Source organism: Neofelis nebulosa, chromosome 1 (assembly GCF_028018385.1).
Source record: "Neofelis nebulosa isolate mNeoNeb1 chromosome 1, mNeoNeb1.pri, whole genome shotgun sequence".
In the NCBI taxonomy this organism is placed as follows: domain Eukaryota; kingdom Metazoa; phylum Chordata; class Mammalia; order Carnivora; family Felidae; genus Neofelis; species Neofelis nebulosa.
In genome coordinates this window covers 130,589,607-130,604,692 of record NC_080782.1, presented here as the reverse complement: position 1 = coordinate 130,604,692, position 15,086 = coordinate 130,589,607, and the positions used below count along the sequence as shown (strand labels likewise).

General features: G+C 40.1%; 2 protein-coding genes across 5 annotated transcripts in view; one reads left to right on the top strand and one right to left on the bottom strand.

Annotated features, from left to right (window-relative positions):
- Nucleotides 1-1,666: 1,666 nt before the first annotated feature.
- On the top strand, nucleotides 1,667-13,990 carry LEAP2 (liver enriched antimicrobial peptide 2). Of its 2 annotated transcripts, none has more exons than XM_058736562.1 (3): nucleotides 1,667-3,057; nucleotides 3,280-3,419; nucleotides 13,559-13,990. In XM_058736562.1, exons 1-3 carry the CDS (start codon nucleotides 3,001-3,003, stop codon nucleotides 13,590-13,592), a joined length of 231 nt encoding a protein of 76 aa, XP_058592545.1. In that variant the 5' UTR covers nucleotides 1,667-3,000; the 3' UTR covers nucleotides 13,593-13,990. The 2 variants fall into 2 exon arrangements, with proteins under 2 accessions (XP_058592545.1, XP_058592535.1); XM_058736552.1 differs by lacking the exon at nucleotides 13,559-13,990 and adding an exon at nucleotides 3,711-3,996 and having other exon boundaries at nucleotides 2,615-3,057.
- The window catches only part of AFF4 (ALF transcription elongation factor 4), a 97,838-nt gene continuing 87,374 nt past the window's right edge, over nucleotides 4,623-15,086 (bottom strand). For all 3 annotated transcript variants that reach the window (XM_058736485.1, XM_058736465.1, XM_058736475.1), the window contains 2 exons: nucleotides 13,540-13,760; nucleotides 4,623-10,404 (listed from right to left, as the gene is read on the bottom strand). In XM_058736485.1, coding sequence (XP_058592468.1) covers nucleotides 10,277-10,404; nucleotides 13,540-13,760 — 349 coding nt within the window. In that variant the 3' untranslated portion in view covers nucleotides 4,623-10,276. The remainder of the gene's footprint in view (nucleotides 10,405-13,539; nucleotides 13,761-15,086) is intronic.

Genomic DNA, 15,086 nt, shown 5'->3' with positions numbered 1-15,086 from the left:
CTTTGCCAACAAAGTCCTCGAGATGCAGGCCTACCTAGTGTAGGGCCAGAAGTCTGTGCCAGTTCCAGCCAGCAAAAAAGCAAATATACTTTGACCCTTTGTTGAAATTTTACCTGGAAGAGTTTTTCGATTTCAGAGTCTTTCATTTTTTATTAGACCTGTCCTGCTCAGGGACAGCAAAAAAGTCTCCAGTTACGGCCAAGCCCTAATGGTCTCCTCTCCATCTGGAATGTGTTTCAAACTGCTCATGTAGCTACACCCTCTTTCTCTCATTTCATCCTCGGCACTTACAGCAGCAGAAAATCCCTGGGAGTTGTAATCAGAGTTACCGAGCTATAAGCTATCCAACATGCTTCTCATTTTCTTCTTGTAAATTAATCATTTGAACCTCCCCCTCCCCCCAAATGTCAGTGGTTGAGAGGTCTCAGATCTCCTCCCATCTCATTGAGAGAACAAGAGACTGAAGCTCAAAGGGAAAGGACTGACCACTGGTCAGTTAACCCAGACCCTGGGCTCCTGCCTCCCAGCCAAGCATTGTTTTCTCTTTATGGCTGAGATTGTTAAAGCCTGCTTAGACCTTTCTGCTGGAGGAAGATGTAGTTGTATGCTTATTCATTCAGCGAATACTTGACTGTACAGAGCCCATTGATTATTTTTATTTATTTCAGGAATAGGCATTCACAACTATTCAAGGGCTATGGGATGGTTGTGGACAATGGCTGTCACTTCAGCTTCATGCTGTCCAGATGCCACTTTCCTTTTCAAACTTTGATTTTTGCTCCATGTTTAACTTAAACAACTACAGAGGTAATGTAGGCATATTTTGGAATACTTTTCCTAACCGGGTTCCTTCCATGGGCAGTGAACTGATGGGATTTTCCTCTTGTGAGGGGAGGTGGCAAACAAGATTGAGGCTTGAATCCCAAAGGCTTCTGCAGTGCTGTCACACTCATTATGATAAATAAGACTTTATCCCCCTGTACACAATGGACCCTCAGGCTTTTTCCTTGCCTGGGGAATTGGCTAGTTTGATTTTGCTTGGAGTAGAGGAAGGCAGAAATGAAAGATGAGGAGAAACCATGTTTGGAACTAGCAGTTTCCAAATCCCATTTGGCAGATCATGCTCTTTAAGGGGAGGCTGGCACGGAGGCCACAGACCTGTCTCTAGGACATCACGTTGTCAGTCTTTTGCTTATCTAATCAGATTTGTGTTCTTACCCAATGTTCACTAGGTCATCACATAGCTTCTTCCCCACTCCACAGAGGTTCCTGGTTAAGCCCCTACCTGGGCTGATTCAACATCAAGCTCAGGCCTAAGGGGAAGGAGCAACCAGCTAGTCTGTTTCTTCAAGTTCCTAAAGTGCAAGTAGTGGTGTCTCCCTCGGGGCCTGGCTGCACGGTCATCAGTGGACTGGGACCAGGACCGTCAGATCTGTGGCCACACCCCACTCCCCTAGCTCCAGTTGAGGTCCATCTTCCCACTCTCTGCTCCCTCAATAAGACGATTGGCATCTATGCTGTCCTATCTTCTGCTGTTCTGCGTCTCCTCCACTTTACCTTGCAGAACAGGCAACCTCAGACCAAATACCCATCCTGATAACAAGGGCCTTGGAAAGAGGTATCAGCCAAGCTTTTTTTTTTTTTAATATTTATTTTTGAGAGAGACAGAGAAGAGACAGTGTGTGAGCAGGGGACGGACAAAGAAGTGGGGAGACAGAATCCGAAGCAGGCTCCAGGCTCTGAGCGGTCGGCACAGAGCCCAATGCAGGGCTCAAACTCACGACCTGTGCGATCATGACCTGAGCTGAAGTCGGTTGCCCAACCGACTAAGCCACCCAGGGACCCCGTATCAGCCAAGTTTTTAGGGAGACACCAAGGAATCTTGTTACATCTGTCTTGGCTTAACCTTCCAGGTCATAGGAGGGATGTGAAGTCCTATCAATCTTACTCATAAGTTACAGCTCTTTCCCCCACATTTATCAAAATGCCCATGTCATTTAAGGAGTACCCATAACACCTCATGACTTAGGTACACACACTTTCTTGTTCTAGCAATCTGCAGCTGTTCCTACAGAAGCTGATGGACGTTTTGTGCTTTGGCAATATCTCAGCCCTAGGCCTGCTCCCCTGAGGCTGCTAGAAGGCTATGCTCTGCAGACGATCCCAGTCACCTACTGGGCAGAAAGCCTGTAATTCCAGGATTGCTGTCATATGTCACCACCATCAAGCAATCCCACTGATTTAGGACCTAGGATGCTAAGAACTCATTCACATTTTTTAAAAACAAAACCACCTATACTCATTCATTCTATTCACCCATAGTTCAAGTAAGTCCCACATCAGTCTTGATTGCCCTTCCCCTGGGAAAAGGCAGGTAGGCCAGACTTTGAACTTGCCACAGCTGGGTCCATTCTTCTAGTGGGACGATCTGGAGCAGATAACTGGATGAGAGTCCATCTGTACAAAAGGGGGATCTGGGGCCACTGTTAGATCACATATGCTGAAGCAACTTCCCAAAGAAGGGAGCTAAGGGCCTTATCCAATTGCCTGCAACATGATAGACTGGTGCTTCTTTCCTAGACAAGTCTGAAAGGGATCAACACTATTTTGAAGACCTCACTATTAGAATTTTATTTTGATTACGGTGACCTCACTGAGCTATTTTGGAATCAAAATGTGGCTAGGTGCCTGGTTTCCCTCAGTGGTTTCACGTGGCTTTCAAAGGGAAGGAGAGGGTGGTGCTTTTGGTAAAATGGGTAATAGCGTCCAAGCCAGTAACATAATCAAAGTCCAAATGAGGGATCAGTAAATACAACGTGCCTGAAAGGCAGGCCTTGAGCACATTCCTCTGGTAGACATTAACTTATTACATCAACTGTGGTTGCAAATATAAACTTTGCCCCCATCTCACCTGGCAACCATAAAAGTGGTGAATTTCAGTCTATAAAAGGAAGTGGGAACTGCCCCCGGATTTCAGGCTCCAACAGCCTCCCTGTCAAGATGTGGCATCTCAAACTCTTTGCGGTGCTCATGATCTGCTTGCTGCTGTTGGACCAGGTAAGAAGTGGGTGTACAGGGATTGTGGTGGTGTGGAGGGGTGGGTGTGGCAGGGGGTGGGGGGTGGGGAATTGTAGACCGAACTTGAGAACCAGACTCAGCCCTTGAGGAAAAGTCCCTCTGCTCTGAGTCTACAGCATCCTGGCAGTGAGCATTCTCCCAAGGTGTGCAGAAAGGGGTCACCTCTTCCACGCCTGAGCTTTACTGGTCTTTGCCCTACAGATAGATGGCTCTCCCATGCTGGAACCGAGTTCAATGAAGAGAAGGCCACGGAGAATGACTCCGTTTTGGAGAGGGGTTTCCCTCAGGCCCATCGGATCCTCTTGCAGAGACGATTCTGAGTGTATCACGAGGCTGTGCAGGTAACTCCAAAAACTTGGGAGAAGGGCAGAGGACAGAAGAGCACACACACAGATCTAAGAATAAAACTGGGAGAGGCGACTGCCTGGGCTGTAGCCGGGAGCTCCATGGAGAATCCCTCAGGACTTGAGAACCAAGAACAGCTCAACAAAGTTAGCATGAAAGGTGGTGCCTTTCCTTTCTGCAGTCTATCCTGAGGTTAGATAGAGCCAGGAGAGGAAGGAAACACAGAAGACATGTCTCTGGGCACTGCTAAACCTTTGTCTTAAAAACCACCTTTTCTTTTCCTTAAGAAAAAGACGCTGTTCCCTAAGTGTGGCCCAGGAATGACGTACACACCGGGGGAAAAGAGGACAGCATTCACCTACAACAATGCTCCATTCTATGGAATACTGATGAACTGCATTTTGGCTGGAGACACTTAAGTGAAGCAATTTTGTGTTTTTAATATTTAAAGACAGATATATGCTTTAAACTGGTCTCCGTTTCTTCTTAGAATGTTATGTAGATAAGCTTAACTAAACTTGTCAATTTAGAGTTTATTTTTCTATGTATACTATTAAACGTCTCAAACTGAAATTTTCAGTCTCAAATTCAAGTTTCTGAGGGGAAAAAGGATTCATTTTGTATGCTACAGAAAAACCCCAACAATGCCTAGTAACAGACTACTCAATCTGGAAAGGACAGTGAAAGTGAACATGTAAGAAATAAAGAACACAATGGCAGGCTGCAAGAGAAAAGTTTCGTAGGAGCCAGAGGATCAGCCTTGGCAAGTTCACAAGCTGTGGCCCTGGATCCCGGCCCTTTGCTCCAGGTCAGAACTCTTCAGCAAGGCCTCAGACATGGGCAGTGTCAGCACTTACTGCCCGATGATGGGCCCAAGTCTGTCTATGACTGAAAAGGAGGCAGAACTGGAAGAAGAAAATCTAGTTTAATAAAACAATAAAACCCAAGCCCCCAAGAACAGCAGAAAAGACTTTTCTGAGTTCTACTGGAGCAGGGTGAACTGTGATCTACGCAAAAGGATGCATGGCCAGCAAGTTCAGAATTTCTGTCATCAGAAAAGGAGAGCCGGACTAGGGGACCGACTCTTCAAGCAGAGAAGCAGTAGACACTAAGCTTCAAAAGAGAAATTACATGAAAAGGCAGAGTAAGAGTTGAAGAAGTTTAAAGAGCACAGTGTTTATAAACTTTAATACAGAAAATCTATTTGATATTTATTAAACTTAGTTTCTCCAGCTATGGTTTGGCATTATACAAAGCATCTTAATGACACAGTAGAGTTAAAAAGATCTTTACAAATTGAAATGTGATACCCTTGTCTCCAAATATTTTAATTGCCATAAATTTGTTTAAAAATACACATTAAACGCATGTTTGACACTCTAAACTTTCTATAATCTCAATACCACAAAATACATATAATATACTATACAGATGTGGAAAAATCTAGTTAGTATATAATACTTTGCTCACCATTAACAGCTTTATTATGTGAAATGCACATACTTAGAAATCCTAGCTTTTGAGCCCCAAAGTACCTCTGAAATTTTAATGTATTGCAACAAATAAAAATCACAGTATATAATTAAAATTTTGGTTGAAAATGTCAGATGCCTAAATATTTTGGATAAAAGAAATGTAAAACAAAGATTTGGATCATGTACAAAACAAAGGCATCCTATCAGACACTAACAGTACCTTTCTGCAAAATCAACAAGGCTTTTTATCAGCGGCATTGCTTCCCCTCCAAAACCCTCCCCAAATATCAAACCATTATTCACCAAATAATTTTAATGTCAAATAAGATAAAAGGATTCAATAAATATATAAGCATTTCCATCCTCCATATACAAAATTTCTTAAAACCATTCAAAACGGAGGCTAGATAGAAATTTTCATAACCGTGCTAACCAACCTACCTCACATCTGGTCCTCAAAAGTAGTGCCTTTTTAGGCACTGCCATCTGGGCCAGCTCTGTTGGTGAGCCCTGCCCCCCCCCCCAAACCCCAGTACTGTTGAACGCTCATGTCAGTGATTTGCCAGGTGTGTGCATAAAGTTTTAAAAGGGGGACACTTCTTGAACAGTAACAACAAACTCAACAGTATGGATAGCCATGGCATTGATTTGAAAGGCAGCATTTCCAAACATATTTTCCAGAGAGGAACATAGCCAGTAGAAAATTCCAGTGGTTGAAAGCTGAAAAGAAACCCCACGTGGAAACAGTAACAGGTCAAAAACTGCATATTACTAGAATTTCTGGGTGGGAGCTTTTTTTTCCATGCTCATTTAGGAAGCTTTTTTGTTTGCTTCTTTTTAAGAATGGCAATTTATGCTTAGCTGAGCAATGGTGGCAAGGAGAGGTCAATGCTGACATTCCGAAAGTCAACTTCATTATGTGATGATTACTTTAGGCTGCTATTTTAGGATGCTTAAAGATCTGTAAGACTCGGTTTAGACTTAACTCTAATGCCATATTCTGTAACCAGATTCCATCAAAAAGAAGAGATTTAGATATTCTTCCGTTGCTTTTCTAGAGTAGTGACTTTAATTAACCATATGGTTCAACTGAACAGAATCAGCATCCGCTTTACGTACTACTACTAACTTCCTTCCTGTCACTTGCCAGCCTGGTTCTAGGGTCTCGATGTCTAAACTGAATTTCTCCGTTACGGAGTATGTCAAAGACAAGCTCACAAAAAACATTGGCCTCTTGTCACTACATATTCCAAATAATTTGACACTTATCTCTATTTATTTTACTGAATAGCAACCTTAGATGTGCAATGTTATTTATTATTGGAAAAAAAGTCTGCCTCTCCAACATGTAAATACATGAAAACTGAAATGAAATCTGTGTTCCACATAACTAGGGAATATGAGTTATAGGAGTCTACATGAACATGAAATGCTTTGCTTCTGGATTTACTTAGGTTTAAAAAAAATCATCACAATCTGCCTAAAACAGTCATTCCCATCAGATGTTCCTGGGACGCAGAGGCAAACTCCTATAATTCAAAATACATAATGAGGCCATTTTGTTCAATTAGCAACTGGAAAATTAAAATCCTTCCCACCCTGTAAGAGCCCTTATTATACTACGAAGGGCTCAAATATATTCTCAAAGTTAATTTACTACAAATCATAGTAATTAAGCTTTAACAATCTAAAAGGAATACACATTGCACCCTTGAACATTAATATTCAAGGTGTCAACAAGAAAGTGTCTTAGATCAATTTAATAAATAATGTGGAAATAGTTGCACTAAGCTAAAGTACTAAACACACACATTTTTGACAAACTAATTTCATGTTTTCATACATACATACATATATATAAAGTGTGTATGTGTACATAATTTTAAAATCCAAAGTTGCATACCCTTACGCCTAGGAAGAGTGCACAGTGTACCTCTCCTCTACACAATCAGGCATCACTGACTGGAGCAACCACTGGCTGCTCCGAAACTCCAGAGTGCTGCGAGCCTCCAGAACCAGAACTTTCATTTAGAACAGGTGCCTTTTGTAGGCTCTTGCTTCACAATGCAAGCTCACTCAGTGAATATAATTTCCCAAAGTTTCTGTCATTAAGTACAAAATGATGCTTGTCTGATCTAGCTGATTAAACCTTTCTTTAAGAAAAAGAAAAAAACAACAATTAAAAACAACAACAACAGTGAATAAAGCCACAAGTGAATGCAAAGCGCAGCCCAGATGCCTATGGATCCACCAGTGTGAGAGCTACCTGGAGCACAGGCATGTTGTGGGCACGTGCACACATTACTCTACACTGCTTTTACGTTGGAGAATTAAATTCGTGATGGTCAAGCTTCTCCACTCTTCAGCAACTATAGCTGAAAATTGATCTGAAGTACTCATTTCTTATAAAGTTAGTTCTTGGCTACTTGCCCAGGAAAAGGTGGCCCTGAGGCAAGAAATGGGCTGAATGCTCCCCAGCCAGACTGGCCCCGGGCTGGACTGTGGAAGCTTGAATCACCTGGAGGGGAGTGTTCCCCACAGCCCAGCCCAGGCTGGGCAAAACTACCATGTGACAACTTCATCCATTGTCCACTGGATGCCTGTGAAGAGTCCAATGGTGTAGGCTGCTGCCTCCTGGCATACAAGTGTGGTCTTAAAGAGCAGTCAATAGAGTTTTTTTTAAATAGTTGCTACTTCTATAATTAACTATATATTAAGTACAAGTCTCAGACGAAGTAAGTTTTTAGCCACTTGTCAAATTCAGGTTTAAATGGTTACAGAACAGTGAAGACACCTATTGAGGAAGGAGGAACGGTGGCCTATAAAGGAGTCCAAAGTCTGTGCTGGAGCAGATGAAGACACAGACAACTTTGGAGGAGATGGACACAGAGGGAAGGGAGTGGTGTTTCCACAGACTATTACATTAAAAATTCAATTATTTAGGATACGATTTTGATCCACTGCCCATTACCACCTGGTGGGAAAAATCCCTCCACGATGAAAAGCTTGAAAAATTCATTCTCTAAGAATGAACAGTTTTACAGAGAGAGAATTAACTTAGAGCAGCACCAGAAAACATGCAGGAAACTATATTTTAACCAAGTATCAGTGTGACCCCAGAAACACTCCTGCTGCCTTTCAGGACACACAAGAGATTAGAACACACTGGAATTCAGAGGTACCCAGCTGGCTGCTGTTGCTGAAAAGTATAAACGCTCAGAGGACACTTAATCCCTTTCTAAGACATCACTGCAAATTAAGGAATCAGAGTAAGAGCAATCAGAGAAGGACAGGACATACAACTACTTGACTAACAGGGGTGAGTTTCTCAATAACTACCCTAGATCACTGAGAAGTCGTCCTCTTAAGGAAAACTGTTCCTAAAACATACTAAGATGAAGTCAGAAAGATTTCAGAGGCAACTTCTCTAAGGGAAAAAAGTTAAATTCAACCAAATTTCTAGATTCCAATCTTCAGCGACATGCAAAAACAACCCGAGGTACAAAACAGTTAAAACGCTCTATAAATTTGAACCATAGGACAATGAGGGTTCACTAGCTTCAGAAATGAGTGTAAAAAAGACTCAAACACAGAGGACTCACTGCACCACTGGGCTTGGGAGATTTTCTATCCTGTCTTTCCCACTTCAAATCTTAGCAATCATCTGTAAATAGCAGGGCAATCCTTTTTTTCTGATTGGATGGATTCATTTTTGGAATGGGGAAAAGGATAAACTATTTTTTGAAGCAGCATTACCCAACAGGTTAGACTAAGTCATGTACCAAAGCATTAGCTTTTCTGAAATAATTAATCTTTATGTGACCCTAAAGGAAGATTAAAAAGTAAAGAGAATTTAACATTATTACTGCTGAAGACCAACCACATCGGTGATCTGGTCCTAGTGTAAAACTTCATCTGTAAACAATCCATAAAGGTTTCATTCAAAGGTAAGATTTAAGGCACACCAGACATGATAGGGGTATGAAAGGGGGATGACAGACGGTACGTTTCTCGCTTTTAACGCCTATATGCACCTTACAGGGAAGGTACTCTGATACACAACTCTTACAGAGCTGGCTTCTTAAGCTCTACCCCTGCTCCCCTCCCCTTCCCAAGAGAGCTAACATTGAACTAAATTAGATACTTTTCTAGTGTGAATTTTCTGATCCCATCGGAAACACAAATCATTGGTGAGGGGGCCCTCATAATACAAAGGCAGTCAATACAAGACAAGTCTAAAAGGAGAACGTCATCTCTACCTCAGGCATTATAAACTGTAAGTTGTACAGCAAAAGCACACACAGCAAAGCTCCAGCCCATTCCTGCATTAGTCACTGCATGCTCCCACGAGAGCATCACAATCTAGTGTGGCAAAAACATTTTACAAATAAGAATTCTGAAGAGAGATTTAACCCTTCAAACACCATCACCGAAAGAGATACAGGCAACATCCCCCGGAGCTGGATCATTGTTTGTCCCTCAGTAACTTAACTCTGTTTCAAAACCGTCAAGTTATTAGCAACAAAAAAGAACACATGGTTTTAGCAAAATCCATGAAGTTCAAGATTGTCCTTTTATGAAACCCTTCACACGACATCCGTCTCCTAGAAAGTTTACCTGCCCTCTTTTGTAATGCATTAAATGCAAGCTATAGTCACCTTGTGATTGCTATAGTGTTATTAACACACATTCACAGTTCCGGAAGTAATGCATACTGAATCAGACACATTTCATCTTCTCTCTGGAGAATGTCATCTTCTCATATTTAAATGATTTTCATGTGTAGAAGAATATCCTTAATACTAAGTATAAATTCTGCAAGAAAACTGTAGTTACGATTTAAAATAATATCAGGTAGTAGGTACAGAAAGAACACATCTGCGTTTTAGATGAACCAACTCTTACTCTTAGAAGAGCTACCACAAAAAGACATTAGATAACAAAGCTCCCAAAAGTATATAAATAAAAATGCCTACATTAAACTTAGGCTAAATTTTCAACAGAGTAAATTCATAAGCAGAAATAATTAAGTTTTAAACTAGCCCCAATCTGGGAACTTAAAAAAATTAAAATAAATAGGATTTCAATTGATTAGTTATGAATTGCAGCTGGAATTTCAATCTTATTACAGATCACCGAAACCGTCTTAGCAATGTGCTGCAGATTTAAAAACATTTAAATAATTTTCCATATTGGGAATATTAAAGGGGTCAACTGACATCATGGCTTTGGGTTATAAATAACAACACACATGAACCAGGGAGGAAAAAACCATTCCTCATTCTTAGTGTCGACTAGGTGGCATGTTATGGCAGTTTTCCTTCGTGATGTGACACAGTGTTGTGGAGAAAATCAGAGGCAACGAGAATGTGTTCAGTTCAAGATATCAACTTGGCATCCTGGCGAAGCCAGTGCAGTCCCTGCCGGGTATATCGAACCAGGTCTGTCATGATGCTTGCATTAAAGATGAGAGGGCCCATCACTTTATCCAGTTCAGCAAAGAATTCTAGAAAACCAAAAAGAGTCATTAAATGATACACATGCTCTCCCCAAACACTGCTTTAAAAGTTTGGTCTAGACTATAAAACAGTATTCATAGGAAGTCAAAACAAAGATTCCCGCCTGCACTAAAATGATGACCGTCCACGTTTTAGAACAAACCATCCATCCCACAGTCTCTGTCTTTCAAGCTACATTATTTTCTCTAAGTCATGAAATGTTTCCAAGAGACTGTATGGTTAGGCATTAAGTGTTATACATAAAAGCAGAATTCCACTAATGGAAATTATCAATTGCTAGTATGCAGTATACACTACTAAAATGGGGACCTAGTGCTACGATGTACTCAAAACAGTCTCTGTTTACTGTTATTGTGTAACAAGCAAGTGGTACAAAAAAGGACAATGTTCTGTGCATGTTTCCCTGTAAGAGCTCCTGTGAGGTTAGATATTTATGACAGCCTGTATCCAAACTTTCTGCTGCAATCATATACCATGCAACAGTGATAAACTAAATCCCATGTTTCAGACAGTATAGTTTAAAAATATAAGGGATGGAAATGAAAGGATTCTTCCTATGTGAACAAATACAGGTTGATGTGGATGTGAGGTGGGTGCAGAGGAGGACGGAACGAAAGTGTCCTAACATCTGATCCCGATGCAATTTTGGGAGAAGACAGAGAAGGATGCAGGACTCAGATGGTAAAGAGTTTTTATATGTGCAGAGAAAATGGGGTCATTCTCATGATGAAGACTTGGCCCTACTCAACACAAGACACAATCAAACAGTGAGGAAAAAAGGGTCTTCTTTATAGAATGCCACCTAAAAAATGCAGAAGGAATATCAGAAGACAGATTCCTATTTCCTAATGGAATAATGGATATAGATAATAACCATCAATGGATGTTAAAACAGAAGTAAAAGTTTGAGGGCGCCTGGGTGGCTCAGTCGGTTAAGCATCCAACTTCAGCTCAAGTCATGATCTCATGGTTCGTGAGTTTGAGCCCTGTGCTGGGCTCTGTGCTGAAAGCTGAGAGCTTGGAGCCTGCTTCAGTTTCTGTGTCTCCCTTTCTCTTTGCCCTTCCCCCACTCACACTCTGTCTCTCTCTCAAAAATGAACAAACATTAAAGCAAATTAAGAAAAAAAAGTTAAAGTTTAATAGGGAATCTTACATCAAACTGAGGCTAAAACCACCTGAATTCAATCAATGGTCAAATCCTAATATCACTAAACAAGAGATAACCATTAATTACATGCCTCATAATATGCTGTAATATGCTATAATAGGAAATCAAGAGCACCACCTATGAAGTATTATCTAAAATAATGAACTTGAATCTAATCAAGTCTCAAGATATAACTAATCAGTATGAAGGAAATATGGGGGACAGAGGAGCAAGCTAAATGATACCATGAGGAAGGAATCAGTCAAATCCAGAATATGTGTCATTGAGTCTTCAACATAAATGGCACAGTGCCCCACCACCAAAAACACCAAAAAATAGAGGAGGGAGACTGATCAATGGATGTGTGGACTCTGTTGGAAACAAACAGAGCTGTCTTTAAAAAAAAAAAACAAAAACCCGCATATTTGCAACAAAAGGGAAACTGGATGGGAGACTAGGTATTAGGTGACAGAAAGGAAGTACTATTAATTTTGGTGACTGTGTTAAAGTGATTAAGGTGATCATGTTTTTGAAAAGTCCTTATCACTCAAGGATGCATATACCAAAGTATGTTGGGGTGAAATGTTATAATATCTGTTGTTTGCTTTAAAATACTCCAGGGGAAAAGAAAAGCAGGAGTCAGAAAGAGATGGAGTAAGATTAGCAAAATACTGTATTGGTAAAGCTGAAGTTGAGTGCAAGGTGCACAGGGGTTCATTACATCATCCTCTTTCCTTTAGTCAGTATTTGAAAAGTACCAAGCAAAAAAGTAAAAATGAAAGAAGAGGATTGAAAAAAGGAAAAATGAAGCTGGAAAACTGTTATCAGAGAGAAAAAATGTAAAGGAAAGCAGGAGTGACTTAATAAGAATTTTGGCTTTGTAACCTTTCCTGAGCAACACTGACAGTATTTAAAATTTTAAGAAAAAATTGGATTTTAAGAAACACAACTTCATGTTAGATGCTGGGGTTCCTCTTCTACCTTTCTCCTCCCATTATCCCTCTTTAGGGATAGGAATCATTCATCTTCATCTGATTACCTGTTTATATAATAAATATTTAAATTCACTGTGACAGAAAGACACTTGACTGACTGATGGGAGTGTTGGTCTACAAAGGATCTACCTGAATAGTTGCCACACTTGCCATATTTGCTAATAAAAGCCATGAAAATATTATGGTGTTTATATAGTACTTTTCCGTAGTATTTTATTATTATGTCTTAAATTTAAAATCCAGTAGAGTTAACATACACTGTTATATTAACTCCAGGGTACAATATGGTGATTCTTCCCTAGGACCTTTAAATATGTTATAATTCTCAATGTTCTTAGTTTGGGACATAACAAACATAAGGTACAAAGTCTCAAATAACCTAAAACTGAATAATGCCAGAAAATAATTTATTTTATAGTCTCTTTTACCATGTAAGTTTTTCAATAGACCTAAAAATCCAGTATGAATGTGTTTTTTTTTTTTAAGTTTTATTTATTTTTCTTTTAGTAATTTCTATACCCAACACAGGGCTCAAACTCATGACCCTGAAGACCAAGAATCGCATGCTCCTGTGACTGGGCCAGCCAGGAGCTGCCAAATGTGCTTTCTTACATATTAACTATCTCCTGTGTACAAAATGTCTGCATGTAATCCTACACCTAAGTCAAACTTACTGTCACCCATCCTAACAGCATATATTTTTATTACTTTTATAACTGTCGCTGTCCTTAATGTGCCAAAACAAAGGCCTATTTGTCTTAGACCAAAAACTGTTTATAGTTTAGTCTGTGTCACCAGTACAGTGAAAGGTATTTTTTCTCCAAATTCAGTACATTCAGTATGATTGGTAAGCAATGGTCATTATCATCAACTCTCGATTGCATAATAAACTAAATGCGGATCAGACACTTATTTGACTGGATCATAAAATCTCTCTTTGACAATTTCATCCTTCAAAGTCTCTCCATTGACCTTCCTACCTTTTTGCTCTTTGGAAAGCTGCTCGGCTTGGTCCCAAATTTCGGTGGCATAGAGGAAGTTGGACGTAACCTGAACATAGCTGGCTGCCATCTGGTGGATCCTCTGTGGAATGGTCACCGAAGAACCACTTGCTGAAGCACTACTGGCCCCAGAAGAATAATTTCCTGAATTGCCTGGCGACAGCTTTGGAGATACAGGGGAAGGCATCCCAACAGCTTTGCTACACAGAGAGAAACAGGAAGCTTATTCGTATGAATATGGTGAATGTGATGAAACCAATGTTCTACTGGCTCTTCTTCCATGAAAGCTTTTAAAATTTAAAGATTCTTTTAAACTAGAAGAGTTCCCAGAGAAGTACAATTCCTTCTAAGTAAGTACTTAGCTCACTAAAGCCCATGGTGAATCAGCCTATCTAGACTCTTTGTTTTAATAAATGTAATAAATAATAAATCCCACCTTTTGACGGAAAAGAAGGGAGGAGGTCACACACCTTGTTAGTAGCACTTCAAAGACTTAGAAGTTAGATCACCTCACTCCCAGCTCAACACACTTTCCATCTATTCTGGCACGTAATAGGTACTTTTCTAGTTGTTTTATAGAAAGTTGGGTGGAATTTGCAATTTAACACAAGAAAATTGTGGTAGTAGAGAGGAACATCTTATTTTGAACTCCATTTCAGGTATTTTCCTAGTTTAAACAAGTTATTCAAAGCTGACAAAGAGGTACAGATTTCTCAATCAACTGCAATTATTTCAAGCTTCCTGTCAATTAAATCTTTCTCAGGAAACACATGTTGAACTCTGACAGGTACATTTCAGCAGTACTAAAATTTGTGGAAATGCCAAAGACCGTTAAAAAAAAAAGAAAAATCAAACAAAAGTTGGGGGGGGAAGCTATTTGTTAAGAATATTTTTATCTTCACTTTTAGCACTAGAAATTTGATTAAGAAAATACACAAGGGCAAAGACAGAAAGTCAGTTAAGATAAAAATAATAACTAAGTAGATAAACTTACACACAAAAAAAGCTTTCATGGCAATTTGCCTCCTTTTGGTGGGGGTGACACAGGAAGGGAGGAAAAGTCACAATAATCCCATCGTGATAAAAACCCAAGTAGGTGTGGAAATTAAACTATGAGAAGGACTGAGGTGCTATTAAAAAAACTCAAGATGGGGCGCCTGGGTGGCTCGGTCGGTTAAGCGTCCGACTTCGGCTCAGGTCATGATCTCACGGTCTGTGAGTTCGAGCCCCGCGTCGGGCTCTGTGCTGACAGATCAGAGCCTGGAGCCTGTTTCCGATTCTGTGTCTCCCTCTCTCTCTGCCCCTCCCCTGTTCATGCTCTGTCTCTCTCTGTCTCAAAAATAAATAAACGTTAAAAAAAAAAAAAAAAATTAAAAAAAAACAAAACTCAAGATTTCTCCAGGTGAAATATCCCCTTCTCTACTCTTTCTAAGATTATGCTCATTACCATATTTTCAACTTAGTAAAAATAAACAGAAAAATGAAAACTTTAAAAAATACTTTATTAGAAATAGTTGTAATTTTTA

What these genes read in the sequence shown, in the direction of transcription:
- LEAP2 (XM_058736552.1), top strand. Translation starts at nt 3,001, where the DNA reads ATGTGGCATCTCAAACTCTTTGCGGTGCTCATGATCTGCTTGCTGCTG. An exon ending in GCTTGCTGCTGTTGGACCAG is followed by an intron (nt 3,058 to 3,279) that starts GTAAGAAGTGGG and finishes TTTGCCCTACAG; the next exon opens with ATAGATGGCTCTCCCATGCT. An exon ending in TGTATCACGAGGCTGTGCAG is followed by an intron (nt 3,420 to 3,710) that starts GTAACTCCAAAA and finishes CTTTTCCTTAAG; the next exon opens with AAAAAGACGCTGTTCCCTAA.